This window comes from Carcharodon carcharias, chromosome 16 (assembly GCF_017639515.1).
Source record: "Carcharodon carcharias isolate sCarCar2 chromosome 16, sCarCar2.pri, whole genome shotgun sequence".
NCBI lineage: Eukaryota > Metazoa > Chordata > Chondrichthyes > Lamniformes > Lamnidae > Carcharodon > Carcharodon carcharias.
In genome coordinates, this window is record NC_054482.1 from 94,258,993 (window position 1) to 94,284,200 (window position 25,208).

The 25,208-nt window shown below is 43.8% G+C and overlaps 1 protein-coding gene across 1 annotated transcript in view; it reads left to right on the forward strand.

Moving 5' to 3' along the window:
* LOC121289020 (AP-1 complex subunit mu-1-like) overlaps positions 1-24,748 on the forward strand; it is a 51,986-nt gene extending 27,238 nt beyond the window's left edge. The window contains exons 5-12 of the mRNA XM_041207913.1: positions 3,569-3,716; positions 6,449-6,575; positions 9,427-9,569; positions 10,266-10,337; positions 17,487-17,645; positions 19,222-19,347; positions 21,501-21,576; positions 22,414-24,748. Of these exons, the coding sequence (XP_041063847.1) occupies positions 3,569-3,716; positions 6,449-6,575; positions 9,427-9,569; positions 10,266-10,337; positions 17,487-17,645; positions 19,222-19,347; positions 21,501-21,576; positions 22,414-22,439 (877 nt within the window). The 3' untranslated portion in view covers positions 22,440-24,748. The remainder of the gene's footprint in view (positions 1-3,568; positions 3,717-6,448; positions 6,576-9,426; positions 9,570-10,265; positions 10,338-17,486; positions 17,646-19,221; positions 19,348-21,500; positions 21,577-22,413) is intronic.
* Positions 24,749-25,208: the final 460 nt, after the last annotated feature.

The window sequence follows — 25,208 nt, forward strand, 5'->3', positions numbered from 1 at the left end:
TGGGGCAGGAACAGGCTGACATGATCGGTCTACCGGGACAGTTCTGTTTGTGGATTTTGGATAGGAGATAGAAGCGGGCTGTCCGAGGTTGGGCGACCATCAAGTTGGAAGCTGTGGGAGGAAGATCTCCAGAGGAGATGAGGTCAGTGACAGTCCTGGAAACAATAGCTTGATGTTCAGTGGTGGGGTCATGGTCCAGGGAGAGGTAGGAGGAAGTGTCTGCGAGTTGACGCTCAGCCTCCACGAGGTAGAGGTCAGTGCGCCAGACAACAACAGCACCACCCTTGTCAGCGGGTTTGATGACAATGTTGGGGTTGGACTTGAGAGAACGGAGTGCAGTAAGTTCAGAGAGAGACAGATCAGAATGGGTGAGAGGAGCAGAGAAATTGAGATGACTAATGTCACACCGACAGTTCTCAATGAAAAGATCAAGAGAAGGTAAGAATCCAGAGGGAGGGGTCCAGGTGGAGGGAGAATATTTGAGTTGGATAAAAGGATCCATTGAACAGGGAGAGGACTCCTGCCCAAAGAAGTGAGCCCGGAGATGAAGACGGCGGAAGAAGAGTTCAGCATCGTGCCGAGCCCGAAATTCATTGAGATGAGGGCATAAGGGTATGAAACGAAGTCCTTTACTGAGCACTGAATATTCGGCTTCGGAGGTGGCAAGGTCAGGGGGTATAGTGAATACACAGCTGGGGCTGGGATTGGAAGATGGGGTGGGGACGGAAGGACAAGCATGGTGGAGGGTCCTAGATGGGTGTTGGTGTCGATGAGTTGTTGGAGCTTGCGTTCCTTAGTACTTGAAAGAGAAAAAGTTTCTTGTTGAGGCAACTTCTTTGTTCCTTTGTCTGTGACATCTTTTGATGTTCTGCTCCTATCACTACTTGCTTGTCCCTACAACAACACCCCCCCTCCACTTCTCTCCCCCCCCACCCCCCACCCCCACCTTAAACCAGCTTATATTTCACCCCTTTTCTTATATTCACTCAGTTCTGTTGAAGGGTCATGAGGACTCGAAACGTCAACTCTTTTTTTCTCCACCGATGCTGCCAGATCTGCTGAGTTTTTCCAGGTAATTCTGTTTTTGTTTTGGATTTCCAGCATCCGCAGTTTTTTGTTTTTTACCTTCTAGTTTCTTGGCAGAAACCACTGCTAGGAATACTGTGAAGTTTTTATTTATAAATCATTGATATTTTTCCTAATTAAATGGTAAGCTTTGTAATAAATGGTTCAGACAGAGGGGATATCAGGGTGCTGGAATGTGCAGGGGAGGGAATGGATGTTGGTTTCTGGGAGCTCCTCTATTTTGGTATGGTATGGGAGGAAATGGGTTGATTTCCAGGGACAATAAATTTCCTGTTCTTGAAAAGGCATCTGATATTATAATCTCTATGAACAATAAGGGGAGAATCCTTATATTGACCAGTGATGTTTACATCAAGCTTGACATAATTTTCTAGAAGTCCATTGCACCAAACAGAACTTGGTTCATCTTAAGATAGCTGGGCTGTCGCCAGTATTACAATCGAGGCACAAACTCATGTTCTGTTCTATTGGATGTGTCTAAAGAATGTTTCTGCATAGAATTTCAAACAAACCTCCACATTAACTTAGCTATTAATCAAGGGCGTGTTCCACAGAGTGATATGTCATGTAAACATGGAGCAGGCACCTGTAAAATACTAAGCAAATAGTATGTTATATTTGACAAAGACTTAAGTTCTTTTGATGTCTCCAATCTTTATGATATACTTGTTTTGAACCATTAATCAAGGAACACTGTGGACATTGTACTTTGTGTATTTTCTCATTCTATCTATCTCTTGCCCCACCTGTCTACCTAGTCTATTCTACCTACCTATTGTAGAATCATAGAATGGTTACACAAAGAAGGACATTTGGTCCATCGAGTCTGTGCTGGCTTTCTGAGGGAGCAACTGCCTTCTAGGCCACTGCCCTGCCTTCTCCTTCCACATTCTTTCTTTTCAGTCAATAATCCAATACCCTCCTGAATTATTTGATTAAACCTGCCTCAGATAGTGCATTTCAGATCCTAACCACTCGCTGTGTGAAAAAGCTTTTCCCTATGCCCCCATTGCCTCTTTTGCCAATTACCTTAAATCTGTGTCCTCTGGTGCTTGATTCTTCCACCGATGGGAACAGTTTCCTCCTATCTACTCTGTCCTGATCCCTCAAGTTTCTATAATACCTCTACCAAATTTCCTCTCAACCTTCTTTACTGCAACTTCTCCAATCTATCAAAGTAACTGAAGCTCCTCATCCCTGCAACTATTCTTGTGAATCTTTTCTGCATCCTCTCTAATGCCTGCACAAGCTATTCTTCCTATACTTATCCTACCTCTCCCTTTTTCTCCACATCTCTCTCTCTTTCTCTCTTTATCATTCAACTTATGACCAAACTGGCACCAAATTGGCAGAAGAAATACTCTATGCACCATTCATGGCAGCCTAAGATCCAAGCACAGGGCTAGAGTTTCTTTGTTTGTTCAGGACCAATTGCTGCTCCCACTGGGCCCAGGAAAATAAAAAGTTATCATTTCTTGGGTCATTTTTTGAGTGGCCTGATGTAGTCCTTTTAAATTATTCATACCATTTTAAAATAATTTATTGACTTGGATTCAACAATGGTATAGTGAGATTTGTTGAAATGTACTTAGCCTTTTTTTTAAAAGGCTAATTTTCATGATGTGGGCATCATTTGTAATGCTAGCATTTATTATCCATCCTTAGTTGCCCTTAGAAAATAGTTGTGAGTTTCCTTCTTGAGCTGCTGCAACTGCAGCTATTTGATACGACCGAATGGCTTGCTAGACCAATCCGTTAAGAGTAACCATGTTGGTGTACAACTGGTAGGCCAGGTAAGGACAGCGGTTTCCTTTCCTAAAGGACAGTAGCGACCAGTTGAATTTTTTTAAATTTGTTCACGGGACGCAGGCGTCGCTGGCTGGGCCACCCTTTATTGCCCATCCCTAATTGCCCTTATTCAGAGGGCATTTGAGAGCCAACCACATTGCTGTGGGTCTGGAGGAGTCAAGGGCAGCAGATTTTCTTCCCTGAAGGACTTTAGTGAACCAGATGGGTTTTTACAACAATAGTTTCATGGTCATCATCAGACAATTAATCCCAGATTTTCATTGAATTCAAATTCCACCATCTGCCATAGCAGGATTCAAACCTAGGTCCCCTGAGCATTACCCTGGATCTCTGGATTACCAGTCCAGTGATGATACCACTATGCCACCACCTCCCCTTTTTACAGCAACCCAACCCAAATTTTTATTTAATGTTTTTTAAAGCTGAATTAAAATTCTTAAACCGCCATGGTGCAGGATTTGAATTGCTGTACTCTGGATAGTTAGTTCAGCATTGTAACCATGACACCACTATACCCTATATGACACCCATGGCAGGTGTTGCAAGTTTAAATGTGTTGCTGTGTTACTAAAATATGCCAAGATGTAGGATTGACATGAGTCTTCATTCTACTTTGGCAGAATTGCACTGACTATTTAACGGACTCATTTTATTTTTAACCTTTGATGTTCAGGTACATCATCCAGCAGGGACACAAGCTGGAAATTGGAGCACCGCGACCCCCTGCTACCCTCACAAACGCAGTGTCCTGGAGATCAGAGGGTATCAAATACAGGAAGAATGAAGTGTTCATTGATCTGATCGAATCTGTCAATTTATTGGTGAGCAGCAGTGACTGCAACACTGGCGTCTTGCAAGCCATCTCAATCCTTAGTGAGCATTGCGCAGGGAGAGAAGAGAGAGCATAAACACTGCCTGCAGTGTTGTAGTGAACAGCATCCTTTTCTAATAAGGTTACCATTTATGTGGAATTGTAATATATCTGTTCGGTTTTTTCATGAAAACATCTCAAACAACAATGCCACTGATCATATATTTTTATCTTTTTGTTTTTAATGCCACTGATCGTATGAATTGAATTTTAATTCCTTGGTAGCTAACTTCAGGCTCTGAAAATAAGCAGAGGAATCAAGAAGGTTATGATGAATCTTTATAAAACACTCATTCGGCCTTAACTGGAGCATTATGTCCAATTCTGTGCACCACACTTTAGGAAGAAAGGAAAAGTATTAGAGAGAATGCTGAAATGATTTACAAGAATGGCTCCATGTCCCTGCTGGCTCTCTGCAAGAGTAAATCAGCTAGTCCCACTTCCTCCCCCTTTCCCTTTAGCCCTGCAATTTATCTTGTCTTCAGGTCCTTATCCAATTCCCTTATAAAAGCCACGTTTGAATCTGTCTCCACCACACTCAGGCAGACCATCTCAGATCCTAACCACTTCCTCATGTCACCATTGGTTCTTTTGCCATTCACTCTTATCTCAGTGTCCTCTAGTTCTCAACCCTTTCGCCAATTGAATACTTTCTTCCTAGCTACTCTGTCTACACCCTTCATGATTTTAAATACCTCTATCAAATCTGAAGGACTTCAGTTACATAATAGATTGGAGAATCTGGCATTGTTCTCCTTAGAGAAGAGAAGGTTGAAAGGAGATTTGATAGAGGTATTCAAAATCATGAAGGGTGTAGATAGAGCAGATAGGAAGGAAGTATTCAATTGATGGAAGGGTTGAGAACCAGAGAACACTGATATAAAGGTGAATGGCAAAAGAACCAATGAGTAAGTGGTTAGGATCTGAGATGGTCTGCCTGAGTGCGGTGAAGACAGATTCAAACGTGGCTTTTACAAGGGAATTGGATAAGGATCTGAAGACAAGATAAATTGCAGGGCTAAAGGGAAAGGGTGGGGGGGAAGTGGGACTAGCTGATTTACTCTTGCAGAGAGCCAGTGGGAACATGATAGACTAAATGGCCCCTTCTGTGCTATAACCATTCTCTGATTCCATGAATGTGGTAGGAAAAGGGATTTTCTATAAGCTGAAATATATTCATAAATAAAAATTGAACATTGAAGGGTTAAAGGAATTCTCCCAAACATCAAAAATGAAAAAAAGTTACAAACTAAACGAGATATGTACCAGAGACAAATCTGATTGAGGAATGTTAAAAACTCTGGTGTGCTATAAATACCTCATTGGGTTCAGTGGCACCAGTCACTTGTCACAATCCCCAAAGAGACTGTTAACATTTAATGAGAAATTCAAAATTCCTGTTATATACTGAAAGAATAAAGCCACAGGAATCCATGGTTTAAACAAATGATTTTACTATACAAGAGTCAAAAAAGCAAACACTACTAACTAAACACAATCTTAAGTTATCAGTTATACTTTACACTCAAAAAATCAATAAACACAATCATTTATACTTTAAAACTGAACCTTTCCCTTTCCACTTTGGCTTGTGCACCCGCCCTCCCCACCGAAAGTGCTTGGCAACTTATCACACTTTTCAAGGATCCTTCACTTCCTGGGAAGAAACCAAATTGGCACAGTTCTCAGGAGTTCACTTTGATTCTCCTCAATGTTCCTTCTATCCTCCGAGGTATGAGCTTTCTTGGGGTCCTTCCACTAGTCTCCAACTAAGCAACCCTCCACCGCTCCTTAAGCATCTCACGATTGTGGACACTCCAGTTCAAGCGTGGGCTTCACTGCACTCTGGCTTACTGTGCCCCTACCTCAGAACTACTTTTGATTTCTGATAGCCCTTTTGCTGCTAGCCTACAGCTCTGAGCAGACACTCTTTCTGCCTCCTGAGTTCTGGGCTTAGACCCACCTACTTAGGCGCCTTTGGCTCAAACCCCTCTGAAAAAATCCAATAACATCTTCCCAGAATTCCCTCCAAAGCTCCACCCATCACTCATCTCTCTGGTAACAGTGGTTAGCTTAGAAGTTCGATAGCTATTTTCCTTAATTAACTTGTTAGCTTCAAAACCAGACCCCTTGACCCCGAGTCTACATGAATAATTTAAATTTCTAATTAAGTCAGGGCAATTCTCCACAGACTTACTGTCTGCAGCTAAATAAAGACCATCTGCTGTATGGCTTTTAGACTCCTAGCTCTGACTTCACAAGTAACTGCCGCTACTTGAGGTGTTCTGGCAATTTCTAAAGTCCAGCAGTTTAAGTACCTTGCTCATACAAATTTAATCTTCCCAAAATTAAAAGTTACCTCTAAAATATTAATATGAGCCATAAACTGGGGTATAAAAATAATTGCAGTTTTGGCTCCAATTTTAGAAAGCACTTTGAGGCTCTAGAGAAGGTAGCATTCAGATTCATCAGGATGTTGCCAGGTATGGGGATATACAAATACAAAGTAAGTTAGTCCTGGAGTAGGAACAGGCCAGTAAACTTTCTTGGAAGGTATTTCAACTGCACAGCATTCCTATAGGACAGGGTGGGTTTGAATGTGTGTATGAGTGTGGGTGTGCGCGGTGATCCTACTTTCTCCATACTGTATAGTACCTGTCTCATCGTATTCTGTTTCCCCAGGTGAGTGCAAACGGCAGTGTCCTGAAAAGTGAGATCATTGGAAATGTGAAGCTGAAGGTCATACTGTCAGGAATGCCAGAACTACGACTTGGACTTAATGATAAGGTTCTGTTCGAGATCTCTGGACGTAAGTAAATGTGGAGCAATCAACAGCAAGCTCATTCATTTTAAGCCCTACTCTCATGAAATATAAAAGTGAAAATATTGATGGAGAATTGTTATGATATGGCAGATGGTAATTGCTAGGATGACCAAGTCCCAAAGGGAATCTTGGCCAAGCTATCACAATGATTTTGCAATTTGTATTTAGTACGAGAAGGTATGTGCACTGAAGTCAGGAGTAAAGAGTCCACTACCACCTTTGGAGATTTTAATGTTGTTAACATTTATTAACAAAAGAAAAGAAAACTTAAACACATAAGATTACAGTTACGCAGTTAAATTTAGTCTTACAATATTTCCCAAAAGGTTTCTACTTAACTAGACTCCCAAATAAACACCCTTTTCCTGGCAACAGTCCAAAAAGTTTCTTAATCTATAAATTATCCAGTAATATTACCACAAGGTGCCCACTGTTTCTGTAAGGAGGTATTTCACAGCTTCTCTCTCCCTCACTCGACAATGCAACTCCAAAGCTTTTAACAAAACCTTGCTTTCTGGAACAAGCAGATGCTAGAGGTTGCTTTTTCACAAACTGTATTTTACACAGTCTATTTTTCAAGATCTCACATGGCCACTCACACACAGCATTCAATCTTTCCTAAAATATATTTCTTCCCTTTGATCTCTAAATCCCATTGTTTCAACCTTGCTTTGGAAGTTACTTTTCCCAGCATATAAAAATCTTTCATATTGTCCTTATGGCCAGCACTTTCGGGAAAAATAAACTTAACAACTTTGCCTTATTTATCTACGATTTTGCCAGTTGTAAAACATTCAGTCATGTCCCTTTGAAATTCAAACAGCTAACAATTCACTTCTCATTTATCTCCTAACGCAAATCCCCATTCATACTTAACTACTGGGACCTCACCTTAGCTCACCCACCTCCATTTTTACCCCAACCCTTTGATGATTTAAACCTTGCAGTCTGACTGTCTTCAGTTTAATTAATTTAATCACACACACACACACACACACAAACATACACACACAGCCCCTATAAGCCTGCTTCAGTCTCCCACAGTAATATTAGGAAAACCTATTCCCTTTACAGACTGTGTGATGCTGTGGACTTGAACATTATACAATTGCCACATCACTAACTCAAGCCCAAAGATACCCCAGACTGACTTAATAATGCCCTTTAAACATAGAATGATTAAACCACTGAAGGAGGCCATTCAGCCCATCATGTCCATGCTCTCTCTTCCCCTCCCTCCCTGATAATAAGGTGATCAGTAAGGGAAATGGAAATGTTACATCATGCAGTCACAGATGCTCTTCTCAAGTGGGGGTTGAGTGATTTTAGGACCGTGCAGATGGAACTTTCCATTAATCTAACTCATGCCATACCTGAGTAGAGGGAGTTTGAAGCTGGGCGCAGAGAACAGAAAAAAGAACCAATGCTCATTCCACAGCAGTGACATTTTTGTGAGACCAAGTTCATTTCCTGATTAGTGTAAAGTATAGATTGTGTGACCATCTGTCAAATGTTGACACTGTTTGTAAATGTGACTAGAGTCAGGTGAGTTTTTACCTTCTGACAAATACAAGCATTGCATGATGGTTCCTTATTGACCAGTAAGAAAGGTTTGCAATGGACCTGTCGCATTTTGACTTCAGACAACAGTTCATTTGGAAAATGCTGGGCAGGAAGGCAAAGGACATTCTGGAAACAATGAAACATGTCTTAGAATGGGAACTGCTACTAAGATTAGGCAGGCAGATAAGTGATGGGTTTTAATTATTGCCGTTCTAGATGGCAAAGTATCAAAATGCTAGAATGCGTGGGATTCTGAATTGAGGAAATTTGAGTTCTGTGTTCTTTTCAGCTCCTTTCACTACCTCTCCATTTCTAGGTTTCTACTCTCTGCGCTGGCGACAGTTCAACTGAGCACCACTTGTGTCTCCCTCTTTGTGACTGAAATGATCTCTCTTCTCCGTGTAGACTCTGCCCTAAATGGTGATAATGTGCAAGCAGCAGATGTTAAAAACAGTTACACTTTGCTGTGCAAAATCTTGGATGTTGCCTTCAGCAATCTCTCAGGACGAAGGTTGGCCACTTGGTCCCATTGTATCAAGCTAGTCTTTGAAAATGTTTGTATAATTCACAGGTCACTAGAGGAAAAACAAAATAGTGTATATAGTTAACTCTGTTTCTCTGTCCGCAGATGCTGCCAGACCTGCTGAGTTCTTCCAGCACTTTCAGATCTCCAGCATCTGCAGTGTATTGCTTTTATTTCACTGTATATTGGGTGTGTGAAGTGTAGAGCGCTAATATTCCAGTGCTTACTTACTTTAGCTTTTAGTTTATTTTTACACTGCTGGTGCCATATTTGTGAACAGTTCTGGTATCATAATCTCCTGATGTTTCGGTCTTACAAAACCTGCAGCAATCCCATAGTAAACTAAGTGAAGCAATACTCTAAAGCTGGTCACCAAGTACACTGGCCTTAAGGAACTCAGCAGGTTTATTTTTGAAATACCATCAGCTACACTGGATACGCATGTTGAAAGCCAACAGCTCTTAGCACAATTTTGGATGTGCATTGAAGGCTGTGCAACAAATTTTGGGAGTAAAACAATTTTGACATGTTGGATCCCAGTAGTTGCCTTTAGTGGGATCAGGAAAAGCTGGGAAAGGGAAGTTTTGCAGTACGGAGATGCTGGATCACTGAACATCCTCCACTCCCTCTGTTCCATTATTAGTGACCCCACCCCCGCTTTTGGAATTTTCACCCTCCGAATCACTTCACCTTTTAAAGACTGCATCTCAGCTACACTTCTAACTGTCCATCTGTTTCTTTTAACATAAGGGGACAAGACTAAATCCGTGGAACTAGAGGATGTAAAGTTTCACCAATGTGTGCGCCTGTCTCGCTTTGAAAACGATCGAACCATTTCCTTCATCCCCCCAGATGGAGAGTTTGAACTCATGTCTTACCGGCTGTATACTCAGGTATGTTTGATGTTCACAAGCCGAGCTGGTAAATGTAAAGTCATGTCTGTGACACGTTCACATGTAGCACTGATAAATGTACACTCTGTCATGTGGCGCACTGCTACCTCGTGCAGAGAGATTTATTTAAGTGCTTTGCAATAGGTGAAGAATACATTTTGGATACAACATTTTGACTAGAGCCTGCTGTGGCATTTTAAAACAAACCAGCACATATAGAGCAGAGAAGAATTGAGGCTGCAGAGTTGTAGTTTTTGAGGCAAATAATGAAGATATCTTGGACAAGTCACATTACTAATGAAAAGGTGCTAGTAAAATCTGAGAGGAAAAGAACTCTGCTGACCAAGATCAGTAAGAGACATTTGGAATTTCCTGGGCACATAATAAGAAATCATGATTTAGAAAGTCTGGTGCTGATGGGAAAGATCGATGGTAAAAGAGGTGGAAAAAGAACGAACTTTCTAAAGAGCCTTGCAAACTGGATGAATGTATCATGGATGAAGAAGATCCAAACTCTATATGAGATGCTTGTACTTCTGAAGCGGAAAATCACTGTACTAAGATAGTCAAAATGTGCCTATGTTCATACCATTTCTTTATTGAATAGTATTGTTAAAAGTCAGTGATCTACTGGCTCATTTCTATCATTGTAAAGCATCACATGCACACTGATTGAGGCAAGGCGTTATTTTGCAGGTAAAACCCTTGTTCTGGATTGAGTCAGTGATTGAGAAATACTCACATAGCCGAGTGGAAATTATGGTTAAGGTAAGACTGAGACTGCGATGGAGATCCAAACATTTTAATCCAAGATTCCTGAATCAGCCTGTGTAAGTTATGAGTGTGCTTCTGCCCTGCAACTCACAGGGTTCTGCTGGCCCATAGGATGTAGAACCCTCTATCTACATCATCTATCATCTCAGAGAATATTCTTCTTTTCCTAGCTTCCTATCCTTCCACTCTTCACTCTCAGATTGCATTCCCAGATACCAGGAGTCCTGTGGTACCTGATCCAAATAGCCATTTCCCGTGTGCTAGGTGAGACTGTGAAGGCTGGTACGTTTTATATGTTTCTTCCTTCCCTGGTAATGGATAGCCTTGTGACTAAGCCCAATCCAGTGCTCAGCTGATGGCTGTGCATGCAGTTCCCAGCAGTATAAAGCCAGGATGATCTCTCCCTTATGACACCTTGTTCCCAGACATGGGATGTTCAGGCCAGTTCTAAGTATTATTTTCCTGGGTTTACTGGCTAAGAAATACCTGAGAAATGGAAAATTGTGATGATAATCAATTACCCTTTTCCCTTCCCAACCATTTAGTCGATAAAGTCGGCATTCATGTTTTCTACTGCAAATTGGTCATCTAACCTAACTCGGTTCACTCCACAGACCCTTTAACACTATTTTTCATGCAACTATCCCATTTTTGAAGAAAAATAGCACCATTGAAAATAGTCAAAAGTGCCACTCTCAGAAAACCTAAGGCCATGGCAGTTAATTTATTATTTAAAAAATTTAAAACAACAGATCATGGCACAACATTTCCAAGATTTGTCAATGCTGCAGAATGGCTTGTATCATAAGGTCAGAAGTTTGGATGTTTGCTAATGATTGCATAATGTTCGGCACCATTTGCAATTCTAGGTAATGAAGCAATCCATGTCCATATGCAGAAAGACCTGGACAACATTCAGGCATGTGCTGATAAAACATTCAGGCATGTGTTGATAAAACATTCAGGCATGTGTTGATAAGTGCCAAGTGACATTCATGCCACGCAAGTGCGAGACAATGAACATCCCCAACAAAAGAGAATCTAACCATCGCCCCTTGACATTCAATGGCATTATCATTGCTGATTTCCCCACTGTCAACATCCTGAGGGTTACCATTGACCAGAGACTGAACTGGAACAGCCATATAAATACTGTGGCTGCCAGAGCAGGTCAGAGGCTGGGAGTTCTGAGGTGAGTAACTCAATTCCTGACTCCCCAAAGCCTGTCCACCATCTACAAGGCACAAGTCAGGAGTATGATGGAATACTCCCCACTTGCCTGGATGAGTGCAGCTCCAACAACATTCAAGAAGCTCAACACCATCTAGGACAAAGCAGGCAGACCACTTGATTGGCACCCCAACCACCAAATTAAACATTCGCTCCCTCTACCACTGATGCACAGTGGAAGTAGTGTGTACCAGCTACAGCAGGAACTCACCAAGGCTCCTTTGCCATCACCTTCCAAAGCCACAACCTCTACCACTTAGAAGGACAAGGGCAGCAGATGCATGGGAACACTACCACCTATCATTCACCATCCTGATTTGGAATTATATCGCTGTTCTTTCACTGTCACTGGATCAAAATCCTGGAATTCTCTCTCTAACAGCACTATGGGTGTACCTACACCACCTGGACTGCAGTGGTTCAAGAAGGCAGCTCACCACCACCTTCTGATGGGCAAGTAGGGATGGGCAATATATATTGTCCTAGTCAGCAACACCCACATCCCATGAAAGAATTTTTAAAAAAGGTTTGGTACAAGAGGTAGAATTGGAAATGATAAGCTTGACCAATGTGCACAGGAACAATTTGCATTTATATAGTGCCTTTAGCACTGTCAAATGCCACAAGGAGCTTCACAGAAGCATGATGAAAACTGAGCCACATGAGGAAATATAAGGCAGATGACCAAAAATCCTTGTCATAGATGTAGGTTTTAATGCGTGTCTTAAAGGAGGAAAGAGGGGCAGAGAGGTGTAGGGAGGGTATTCCAGAACTTAGGGCCTTGGCACCTGAAGGTTATAGCCACCAATAATGGAGTGATTAAAATCAAAGATGCTCAAGGGGTCACATTTAGAGGAATGCAGCTATCTCAGAGGGTTTTGGGGCTGGAGATGATGTGGAGGGGCAGGGCCATGAAGGGACTTCAAAACAAGAGTGAGAATTATAAAATCGAGGTGTTGGTTAACTGGAATCAAAAGTAGGTCAACACTCAGAAGAATGATGGATGAATGGGGTTACAACAGCAGATAAACCAATGCACAGGTGGTGTCAGTCAATGATATTGAGCTGGAATTAGGCGGACTTAGCGATGGTACGAGTATGTGGTCGAAAATTCATCTCAGATACCTAGGTTGCAAAAAAATTGGATCAGCCTCAGAGAGAGTGTCGGAGTCAGTGGCCAGGGAATGGTGTTTGTGACAAGGACAAAAGACAATGGTTTTCCCAATATTTAGTCAGAGGAAATTTCTAACCGTGTAGTACTGGACATCCTCTAAGCCTGACAATTTAGAGACACTGAAGGGGCTGGGGATGGAAGTGGTGGTGAGGCAGAGTTGGGTGTTGTCAAAGTACATGTGGAAAATGAGGCTGTGTTTTTGGATGATGTTGCTGAAAGGCAGCATTTAGATAAGAAATAGGAAGGGTCAAAGGAGAGATCCTTGTGGGACACCAGAGGAAACGCTGAGGGAATGGCGAGAGAAGTCAATGCAGCAAGATTCTCTGACCATGATTAGATGGGTAAGAATGGAATCAGGTGAGAGCAGTCCCAACAGAGACATCGAGGAGGTTGGTGTGGTCAACTATATCAAAGGCTGCAGACAGTTCAAGGAGGATGAGAGGGAAAGTTTACTTTTGTCACAGTCACATAGGATGTCATTTGTACCTTTGATATGAGCTGTTTCGGTACTGTGGCAGGGGTGGAAGCCTGATTGGAGGGATTCAAATATGGAGTTCCGGAAAAGATGGGCATGGATTTGAGAGGCGACAACATGTTCATTGACTTTGGAAAGGAAATGGATGTTGGAGATGGGATGGTCGTTTGCAAGGCCGGATGGGCTCAAAGATGATTTTTGAGGAGGGGGTGATGACAGCAGATGTAAAGGAGATAGGGACAACACCTGAAGAAGCAGAACTGTTCATGGGAACTAGGAAGGGAAGCTGGGTGGTTAGCAGTTTAGTGGGAATAGGGACAAGTGAGCTGGAATTGGATTTCAGGAACAAGTTGAGCTTGGAGAGGGCATGACGGGAGTTAGGAGAGAAACTAGAGAAAGATACAAATTCAGGGCTAGGGCAGGAGGGACTTTAGAGCAAGTTTGGTGCCATGGGCTAGGGGAAAAGAATAAAGTGGCAGAGGAAGCTGATTAGATATTCTCGATGTTTATGACAAAGAAATCCATGATCTCCTTGCATTTGTTGTTGGGGGTGATGGCAGAGGAGTCTGGTGTAAGGAGAAAGATTTAGGAAGGTGGACTGAAGTAGAGAAAAGAAGCCGAGGGTTACTTGGTATTCCAGGATGATCCAGGAATATGATGGACTAGAGCCACACCAAGTACTGCCAGTGTGATCCAGTCAGATCTGGAGGTGAATGACTAAACCAGTTGTCTGTCAAATCAGGCTTAGTTACACTTGGAATGTAGCATACCCAAAGGGAAAATTACAATTAACTGTATGCGTGTGTTCTACGACATTTTAAAAAAATTTACCTTGGTGCCTGCTGTCTTTTGTGGGGATGGAGGTAGAGGAAGGAGATAGTCAGGAATGAAACATGTGTCTATGTGTGCATGTGAGTCTGTGTGTGTGAGTCTGTGTGTGCATGTGAGTCTGTGTGCGTGTGAGTATGTGTGCATGTGAATCTGTGTGCGTGTGAGTATGTGTGCGTGTGAGTATGTGTGCGTGTGAGTATGTGTGCGTGTGAATCTGTGTGCGTGTGAGTCTGTGTGAGTCTGTGTGCATGTGAATATGTGTGTGTGTGTGAGTGTGTGTATGTACGTGTGAGAGTGTGTATGTACGTGTGAGTGTGTGTATGTACGTGTGAGTGTGTGTATGTACGTGTGAATCTGTGTATGTACGTATGAGTGTGTGCCTGTGAGTCTGTGTGTGTATGTGTGAGTCTGTGTGCATGTGTCTGTGTGCATGTGAGTCTGTGTGCATTTGATTCTGTGTGCGTGTGAGTGTGTGTGTGTGTGTGTGAGTCTGTGTATGTACGTGTAAGTCTGTGTATGTAAGTGTGTGTGTGTATGTACGTGTGAGTGTGTGTGCCTGTGAGTCTGTGTGTGTATGTGTGAGTCTGTGTGCATGTGTCTGTGTGCGTGTGAGTCTGTGTGCGTGTGAGTGTGTGTGTGTGAGTGTGTGTGAGTGTGTGTGTGCGTGTGAGTGGGTGTGCGTGTGAGTGTGTGTACATGTGAGTGTGTGTACGTGTGAGTGTGTGTGCGTGTGATTGTGTGTGCGTGTGAGTGTGTGTGTGTGTGTGTGCGTGTGTGTGTGTGCGTGTGAGTGTGCATGTGAGTGTGTGTGCATGTGAGTGTGTGTGTGCGTGAGTGTGTGCGTGTAAGTGTGTGTGTGCGTGTGAGTGCGTGTGAGTGTGTGTGTGCGTGTGAGTGTGTGTGAGTGTGAGTGTGTGTGTGCGTGAGTGTGAGTGTGAGTGTGTGTGCGTGTGAGTGTGTGTGTGCGTGTGAGTGTGTGTGCGTGTGAGTGTGTGTGAGTGTGTGTGTGCATATGAGTGTGTGTGAGTGTGTGTGTGCGTGTGAGTGTGTGTGTGCGTGTGAGTGTGTGTGTGCGTGTGCGTGTGAGTGTGTGTGAGTGTGTGTGTGCATGTGAGTGTGTGTGCGTGTGAGTGTGTGTGTGCATTTGAGTGTGTGTGTGCGTGTGACTGTGTGTGCGTGTGTGTGTGTGTGTGAGTGTGAGTGTGTGTGCGTGTGAGTGTGTGTGAGTGTGAGTGTGTGTGCATGTGAGTGTGTGTGCATGTGAGTGTGTGTGCGTGTGTGCGTGTGAGTGTGCGTGTGTGCGTGTGAGTCTGTGTGCGTGTGAGTGTGTGTGTGCGTGTGAGTGTGTGTGTGCGTGTGAGTGTATGTGCGTGTGAGTCTGTGGGGAGGATTTTCCCCTCGTCAGGTGGGCCTAGCAGGTGGGCCCGGGAAAGGCCGCGATCGGGCCCTGCCTGCAAATTTCACGCTGGCTGGTCAATTAACGGGCAGCCAGTGTGATACGCGCATTGATAACCTCAGTACTGCTGGGGTGGGGGCGGTAGGAGCACGAGGTCTGAAGTCTGCACATGCGCGGTGGGTGCGCTCACTGAGAGCTCCTGAAGGCACAGAGCTGCCTCAGGGAGCTGAAGATTTTTAACATTAAAAATAAAGATTTTGAAATTAAGGTAAACAAGGCTCTGTCACAAGAGCAGGGACATGTTAAAAATGAGTTTTAATAAACACTGGAAACCTCATCCTGCCCTGTGGATGAGGTTTCCTCAAAAATGCAGAGGCTGCTTGGCCGATTCACCCACCCACCCAAAGTAAGGTTGGACAGTCAGGGAAAAATTCACTTTAATTAATTTATTAATGGGCTTAATAGTCTTCTTTATTGTCTGCGGGTGCGCTGCCAACTCCCACACACGCCCACCAACCAAAATATTGCGTGAATGCGCGATGACATCAGGATGTTGGTGCATGTCAGGCTTGCACTCAATGCCGAGCTGAAAACCCAGTCCTAGGTGGAATTTTCCATGCCTGCTGGCATCGGGTGTGTTCGCTGGCGTGAGCGCACAATATGGCAAGAAGGCCCAAAAGTCGGTTTCACAACATCGCGAAACCAGTTTGCGATCATCCCTTCAGCCTGTCATTGGCAGACTGCGTTTCCCACCATCGGATGTCAGGAACCTCATTGTAATATATCTGCATATCATTATAAGGCTACCCCGCCAGACTAATCCCCCCTACACTGGATCGTCCTCCCTTGATGGCGCAACAACATATTTAAGGCGTGCACTTGGCGGGCTGCATTTCACTCAGGGCTTCAAGGTTTATTTGCTCAGCTTGCCATGGGCAGCTCTCACAATCTTGAGCACCAGGCTTCGTAGACAGCACCACATCACTTTTAGGGGGGGGTTCACCTACCAAACCAGCTGTAAGGCTTTGTACAGCTGCAGGGCTAGAGCTTGCTTGGGGAAGGGGTAGAAGTGGCCTCACCCAAGGGAAGAGGCTGCAGTATGAGGGCTGTGCTGGGGAAGGAGGGTATCCCAGGGTGTGTGCGGAGGCACAAGTTGACCTGTGCAAGTGGCCTCAAGATGGTGAGGGCTGAGGAGGCAGTCTCCAGAGGAGCTAAGGCCACTTGGAGATGTGAGGCTGCATCTGAAATAATGAAGTGGTGATGTCCTTTGAGCCGGCAGTGAGTGAGATGCCAGTGAATGTGTGATGGCCTTGCAAGTCTGTGAGTTTCGAGTGATGAGGCGGTTGCCATATCCTGGCTGCATGGATGAGATCATTCATCCTCTATCTGCATTGGATGGCCAACCTCTCTACTGCAGCATTGGCATTGATCAATACTGCCATCGCCTACCAAGCTGGAGTGGTAATGTTGCTACCCCTCCTGCGGCCAGATCGAGGGTAGAGGACTTCATGGCAGGCCTCCACAGAGTCCAAAAGGCGCTAGAGGGATATGTCAGTAAACCTGGGGGCTGCAGTATTCTTGCCTTTTGGGGCCATGTCTTACTTGCAGCAGTCTTGGGCTGAGAGGCGTGCGTGCAGCTGTACTTTAAACGTGGCGCCCGGCGTGATGAAGTGGTGAGGTGACGGTGTGGCCGGTGAATCAGAGCCCACCCACCATCGAAACGGCGTGTTCCCCAGGAATGTATAAATAATGCAGCGGGATTGGGACAATACGGGGTGAGAAGCCGCAATTGTGCCTGGTGGGTAAAAGGTCGTTTTTCCCACGCACACAGACACCACCGCATTTAGTGCAAATCTGGGATGATTCTGGCCTCTCTGGGTGAGTCTGTGTGTGTGTGTGTGAGAGCCTGTGCGTGAGCGTATGCATGTGGATGTTAATCCTTTATCTTTTTATTGCGAATGTACATATTTATCTTTCTAATTGTTTACTTGTTGCCTTAATTTCATAACTCAGAGTTTTCTACTTACTCAAATTCAGGCTAAGAGTCAATTTAAACACCGCTCTACAGCAAACAATGTTGAGATTTTTGTACCGGTTCCCAGTGATGCTGATTCACCGAAGTTCAAGACCAGTACAGGCAGTGCAAAATGGCTGCCAGAAAAGAATGTTGTCCTCTGGTCGATCAAGTCTTTCCCTGTGAGTAATGCCGAAAGTTCACAGTATTAATAATAGAGTGGTACAGCCTATCAGGAGTCAGGCTTGTGCTTACATAAAGTAGTGGAATACTCTTGCTTTAATGCCCTCCATGACATGGTAGGCTGCAGTCTGTTGCCACCATATATGTTGAGGATCTCAATGTAGAACTCAAAGGACCTGTCTTTATGCTTTCTATTCTAAATAAAATATTGAGACTGACGAGGGTCTTTTTGAACACAAGTATCTGAAGTTTATTACTAGCAACAACTATATACAGCTCTGCGCAGACCTTGATCTGGCCTGGGTCCTAACAGTTACATAGGTTGATTACATGACTACATGCCTGACTCATAAGATGTACATAGAGTTTTGCCTGGTACAGGGTCAGAGGCAGTAGTGAGTATCTGCAATACACCAGCCTCTCACGCCGTGATGTCACTATGCAGCTTCTTAAAGATATATCTCATTGTCCGCATTGGCATGCATACAATATAACAACACTCCGCCAAGGCAAATTTGGTGGCAAGGGATGTTTAATTGTGGGGTGGGGGATGGGAGCCTGTCGCCTTTCTGCCTCCATGGCGATTAAGTCCATGGCGGGAAGGCCTGTGGACGGCCTCACTGCCCCACTGCCAATCGTGGCCCTTAAGTGGGGAGTTAATTTAAGGGCCTCTTCCTGCCATTGCTGGTGTTAAGCCAGGGGTGGGGGCGGGGAGGGCTTGCCCAGCAGGGAGCACAACAAGCAAACCCATGCGGGGTTGTTTGCCGGATCCCCGGTGTGGTGGGGTGGGGAGGAGGCGGGGGGTTGGGTGGGGGTCCCTCTTTCAAAGGCACTTAGCGCCTGATCGAGGGACCTGACATTGGAAAAGGGACAGCCCGCTGAGAGTCAACCCCTGCTGATCCCCCTATCCAACCATTCCCCCATCTTGCAACCACCCCGTCTAGCCATTATTCACCCATGGACTGGGTTCCAGCTACAATCCTAGGCCATGGGTGGGTGTCTTGCCGGCAGCAGCCACTGCCTCCCCGGTGATGCTGCCATTCAATACTGCTGCCAGCCTCTGACTGACTGGCAGCTCTCAGCCACTGGGGTCCTTGATCCCAGGGAAGACCTGTTGCTGGCCTGTCAGGTGCCCCTGAGTGGCACTTAATTTGACAGGCTTTCCCAAAAATAAGCGACACGAAGCTCCTTCCAGATCTTCAGCTAGTGGGTGAGACCCCCCCCATCGCCTTCATTAAATCCTACCCCTTTTTCTAAGATTGGGAAATGAGGGACAATTAAATATTCTCTCGGAGAGACCTTATCAAAGTCCGTAGCTTGCTAATGCTTTGTGATAACTGTTCAAAAGCCCCTTCAGCCCAAGTAAAGTAAAATAAAGCAAGTAATAAGGTGAACATAATTTAAATAAGCTAGTTTATTCTTTTCACGTGGAATAAATTTATTTCATTTAAGTGGAATTTGAAACTTACTCCAAATTTCTTAGCACCACTATAGACCTTGCACCTCTTCTAGCACTTTATTGCAAGGCTCTCTTGTTTCTTGCTTGTGGCCATCTCCTGTTTTTGTTCTTTTCAGGGTGGCAAGGAGTACTTGATGCGGGCTCACTTTGGCCTCCCAAGTGTTGAGAGTGAGGAGCAGGAGGGGAAGCCGCCCATCACTGTCAAGTTTGAAATTCCATATTTCACTGTCTCTGGAATTCAGGTCAGCACTTATTAAAAGGGGAAAGCTGAAATATTCACTCTTATGTTTAACCTTTTGTTTCTTGATTCTTTTCGAAGAGAATGTGATTGCTTTGGAATAAAAAAAGCTTCATCTAGACTAGTTGGTGATAACTTTTAGAGCAGTACGGTTTAGTCAAGTCCAATGCATTCGTATCAATTTATACAGACAAAATACACACACACATGTCCGCTCGTATATTGCTTAGTCAATACAAGCCTAGTGCACTGGACAGCAAACTACCTGTTCATCATAACTGTTATTAACATCTGTATACCAGCAGTGTTTGATGAATGCGTAACCGTCCTATGGAAGGCCTGAAGATCGACGATGTCAATCACTCCAAAAACTGCAAAACTAGGTCCACTAGCACAGTACTAAGGACCTGCTGCCATACATGCTCTCGGTTTATCTTGATCTGTTAAACAGATGTTGTGATGGGTATTTTAAGTCAATAGAAATATACATTGGGAAAGTTGTAAAACTGGCTGCTGGCTATGTTGTTTCACAGTATTATAGAAAGTTAAGATCTAACTCTATCTTAATCCAGTCCAGTCAGTATAGACACACACATACACGGACATACATTTAGGCTAGCCCCATCCAACTTAATCTATTTCATTGAATCCAGTTTAGTCCTCTTAATTATTATCTGCTTCAGGACAGTCTGATGGATTCCAGTTCAGAACAAATTATTCTAACCTTGTCGAGATCTTATAATGTAAATCTTGACACCACCCAATACTTGATACCCAAGGTAGCAGTGAGATTCTTCACAATAACTTCAGCAAAACACAATGAGGCAGAAAGGAATAAATGTTATGTTTTTGGGACAAGATGAGAAGGCATGGGAGGAAGGCTCATGCAGAGCATAAACAACAACTCATTTGGGCTGAATAGCCAGTTTTTGTCCTGTACATTCTATATTTTTTTTAAAGTCTTAATTATTATAAAACAGGATTCTCCATCTCCTGCACCCATTGACCGTTTTTTTTTAAGCAAAGTTATCAATAAAATTAATGTCAAACCCCCACGCGCATATGATTATTACCCCTCACTGAATGGGCAGGGAGAGGGTCGAGAGGGTTTAGTGCCGTGCAGGTCCTGTTCTCAAGAGGCGACACAATTCATTATAACATTTAAATCAGGCTTCCCAGTGCAGGGAAACCCAGCAGCAAAATAGAGACAGAAGCTGTCGGAACAAGCAGCTAAGTGTTTTTATAGAGCTGCTTGCAATCTTGGAATAGCAGGTTTTCTCTCCCCATCCCCTCGAGCAAACTTTCTGCTGATCGCACCAACAACCTATTCTCATTATTGCAATCGGCTGACTTCCCACCGCCCTCCTCTGCATCCGCAACCCCCCCCACCAAATCCTGATCTTTCACTCCCTCCTGATGGCAGCGCTCCTCCTATTGTCCCATCCACCTAGCCCTGATCTTTTCCGATTTCCAGACACCAACCCATTTGATTTCTTCTACCCAGCGGGTCTCCCTCCCACCCCCACCCCCCCCACCCCCCCACCACATCCCCCCCCCCCACTATCCCCCACAACCGCCACTGGCCTCTCCATCAGTTCCCCCAACCCACTCTACCCACACCCCCCTCCCCAGGTCTCACCTCCCCACCCCGCCATGAGGCCACTCACTCTTACCTGGTCCTGCACTCTGGGATTCTGAAGACTGCTTGTAGTCCCAATCCTGGCCACTACTGCCACTGGCGCTGTTGGGACTACAGAGCTGCTGATCAATCTGATTGGCCGACAGCTGCCTGAGGCAGGACTCCTACCTCAGTGAGGGGCAAGTTCCATCTCCAACCAACACACCTCGGAGCGTTAAATGGCGGTGGAGCTTCTGTCATTGGCGGGAATGCGGGACACTTCACCATCCGAAAAATCCTGCCCTATGACTGCCGTGTGACTGTAATATCCATCAGCAATCAGCGCTGGTAGCTGTTTGCCACAGTTGAAATTCTGTTTTTCCCAGCACAATTCAGGCACATTTGTTTCGTTTTATTCACAGTGGTCCAGCAGAGAAATGCATTGAAAGTAAAATGACAATGAGAGTAGGCCAGATCCAAAGATGTTTTGTAAAATTCATTACAAAGGATGTATAAAACTCATTTTTGTTTTAAACTAGGTGCGCTACCTGAAAATCATTGAAAAGAGTGGCTATCAAGCTCTCCCCTGGGTTCGTTACATTACTCAGAGTGGAGGTAAGCAATTGGGTGTGAAAAAAAATCCACTTTATTATTATTTAATTTCTTTTTATAATTTTACTGTTAGATTTAGCTCCAACATTTTTTATAAAAACAAATGGATGTATTCAAAGAAAATGGGTTAAAAAAAATCAGAAAATTTGTTCGATGCCCTTATGATAGTTCTTCTGGGTTGCTCGGAGCAGCGTCCAGCAGATTAACCGTCAATCTCTGAAGACTCCAGAACCACCCTGGAGGTTGGCAACCTGAGTTCCGACTCCTGTGTCATTCCTTCCATCGCTAAAAACGCAGCAAACCCATACCTTTGAAACATTTCTAAACCCAGATATATGGGTCAGGTTTGATAGACCGCATCACCCCATTGCAAACATTATAGGAAATTGTCACATTTTTTCGCCGCTGTGGAGACTATGCAAACCTTTGGAGGTATAACCATTATCAAAGTGGCTCGGTGATAGTGTGCACCTAAAATGTGGATCTGTACCATGATCTCTCTGGTGTAATCAATCCAGCAGTGTTTTTATAGTCTAGGTATCCAAGCAACCTTCTGATTAAGAAAAGGTCATCAAATTACATAAGAGTGATTATATGTGCTCAATCCTGAAATAAATTCCACTGTTTGCTGTCACCCATAGTGTAAACTGGAAGGACAGGCTGAATGGCTTTAATACCTGTACCAGCATGAGATCTGAACTGAAGATTTTGGTGCAAATTTAATTCTCAATGTGAAAGTTGGTATTTGGGAGAGGAGAGGTTTTATATGTGAGAGTTAGAGTTTGCTACTTGCAGTTGGCCCTTTCCCTGATTGCTTTGTGTGTCTGTGTTGTATTCCAGATTATCAATTGCGCACAAATCAATAGGAGTTCTGCTGTCCAGTGGAATTCCCAGGTTTTAAAGAACACAATTTGTGAACAAAGTTATAAAAAAGAGAAGGAATCTTAACTCCAACTCCACAAGGCTTCGAGATTATGGATGCTACAGTGAAAAGTTGAAACAGTTCCTACCAAACAAGATAGGAAAATGTGACTTGTTATTGATGTACCATTTCTTTGTTGCTTCTGGATATGTGTTAGGTTAATTTTCATTATTGTTCCTTCACTGATACTTGGAAACAGTCAGGTGAATACTGCTGGGCAGGTTAATTGCTGCACCTTGCTGGATTTTCTGTCATACAGTTTAATTTCTGAAGCTACTAATGCAGGAGACCATTAAAGCAACAGTTGATGTTTTCACTGAGCTGATACAGAGGAAGGTCTGATGTCTTTGACACAAGCATATCCACTTGGGGCCATGAGGAGGTTCTGCTTCCTTTGCCTGCATGCAACTTTTGTTTCTTCCTTTCCACCCACCCCACCCCACAACCAAATCCCAAATTGCCTTGCTCCAAGCTCTTTATGTTGGGAAGCACCACGGGAATCAGAAGTGAAGGTCCACTTCCATGATCTCCATGTCCTCTCATTTAATTGGAGAAAAGGTCATAAATAACAGACAAAAAAGAAGCAAAGTGAAAAAAATAGAAGGGTAGATTTTCTCATCGCCTGTCTGGAGATCCATTATTTTGATCAGGTTTTGGTATTCCAACATCTCAAATGCGCAAGAAGTATTCACCATCTTGCGGCAGATACATTTACACGAGGCCACCATGACATTTTTTGCATGACATTTCCCAACAATTCCACCAATTTAGTACCATTTCTATTACTTGTCCAAACATCCAGAGTTGCTTATCACTGAGTTTTATATTTGAATGCATGTTTAAAGAGCCCAGTGAAAAGATTATCTGGTCACTTGCCTTTGGCCCACTGAACATGGGAACTGGCTGATTCCTCACGCTGTCACAACCAGCAGGTCACTTGGCACCTGGACCTTACAGGGTTAATGTGGCAAGCTGCGAGTCCCCCTGACCATGTTTCCTTTCGCATTTAGCAAGCTGGACGATATTGGAACCCAGAGCCTGAATAGCAGCAGCCTGAGCTTCCACTGAAACTGTCTAAAGTTGTTCAATGAAGGCTCCATAATTGAGTACCAGGCCGGCTGTGTGCAGGAAAGCCAAGTCATCATGAGACCTAATCAGCAGCCCTAAATCAGGAAGGCTGCAGGTCACCAACAGGAGGTGGGTTTGTTAAATTGTACTTACCTGAATGTGGATCCAGGAGGTGCAGGTGTGCTCCTGCTGAACACACATTAAAAGCACAGGTTGCTGCTGACCATAATTTTATTGCTTGCCAGCTTGTCCTGCAAGGAGAAATGGAGACTGTTAGTATATGGCCTGCTGACAGGTAAGAAGATGTGTTTGCAAGGCTAGACTTTGTGGAAAGCGCATGAAAAGATATCACAAGTTTAAGAAATGAGGAGAATAATTGTGAGGATAATGTGCAGAGCATGCAAGAAGCACCAGAGGGAGGTTGAGTGAAGTGTGCTGCTGTAATTGGAGGAGAGTGATAGAGAGCAGAGGACAGAAGGCTCATGAGGTAACAGGTCATTTAGGCCTAATCAGAACGTAAAAGAGATGTGAATGGGAATCTTAGTAGCTCAGATCAGTTGATTGAATTTTCTCTTCCTACATTTCAGCCAGCTTCTGGGTATTATGCTCTTTGTACTCACTGGCTCAACCACCTACAGGTATTTGCTTTGGCACCCTCCTCCCATTAGCAGGAAACCAGGCCCCTTCTTCCAGCTGACCACCTTCACCTGAACCTCCACTGGGCTGTCTGAAGATCTTGAGGCCTTTGCAGTCATCACACTCACTATATTCTCCACTTTCAAGCATAGAAACACACAGTACAAAGTACATCTCAAGTTTAAGAATCTCCTTTTAAATGGCATCACAGCAATCCCAGTAGGCAAGTTGCCAGTAACCATTGGGAGCAGCATTTCCAGAGAGGCACAAAGCCAAATTTGGGCTGTTCCACGTCATTGGGCGGTGGCCCTGCCCACAAGACCCCATTTTGGGTGGAAGCTGAATTCCTCTGCTAGTAACCCTTGACTATTTTATTATTTGATTTATTCATTCCTCTAGTTCTTTCTTCACCACTCCCACGTGCAAAGCTTTTGTATTTTGTTGTTTTATTTTTGCTTGCATGTAGACACTGGGGAAAAATGTAAAGCTACAAGCTGCATTTTGCGCTCAGTGGCGAATAAACGACACCAGCTTTTCACTGCACCTACACTTGCCCACAGACTTCCTGTGTGATTTTTGCACTGGGACTAGCTGTAAATTAGAAAGCCAGTTTGGTGCGGTGCCCTCTATAGGGGACCTGGGAACTGTGTGAACAGGGTAAGTAACTGTGTATCTCCTCAACCAATCAGATTGAAGTGTTAATAAGCAGTGCTGAGTCTGAAACAGGAAATGTTATTGAGAATATTTAATTTAATGTCAAACCAGGAACAAAAAGCAAAATAAAGAGAGGGAAAGAAATGTAGGATTAAAAAATAGAGATAAAAGGCAGAAAGAATTTTTTTAAAACTTTTTTTTCTTAAATTTGCAACAATAATTAAATTCTGAGGGAATGAAACTCCAAATTTGTAAAAAAAAAAGAGCTTTTCTGGCTACAATTGAGATATATCACATTGTTAAAAAACATACTTTTGCTGGAGTGGACAAGTCCTAATTTTTTCTGGTGTTTTTT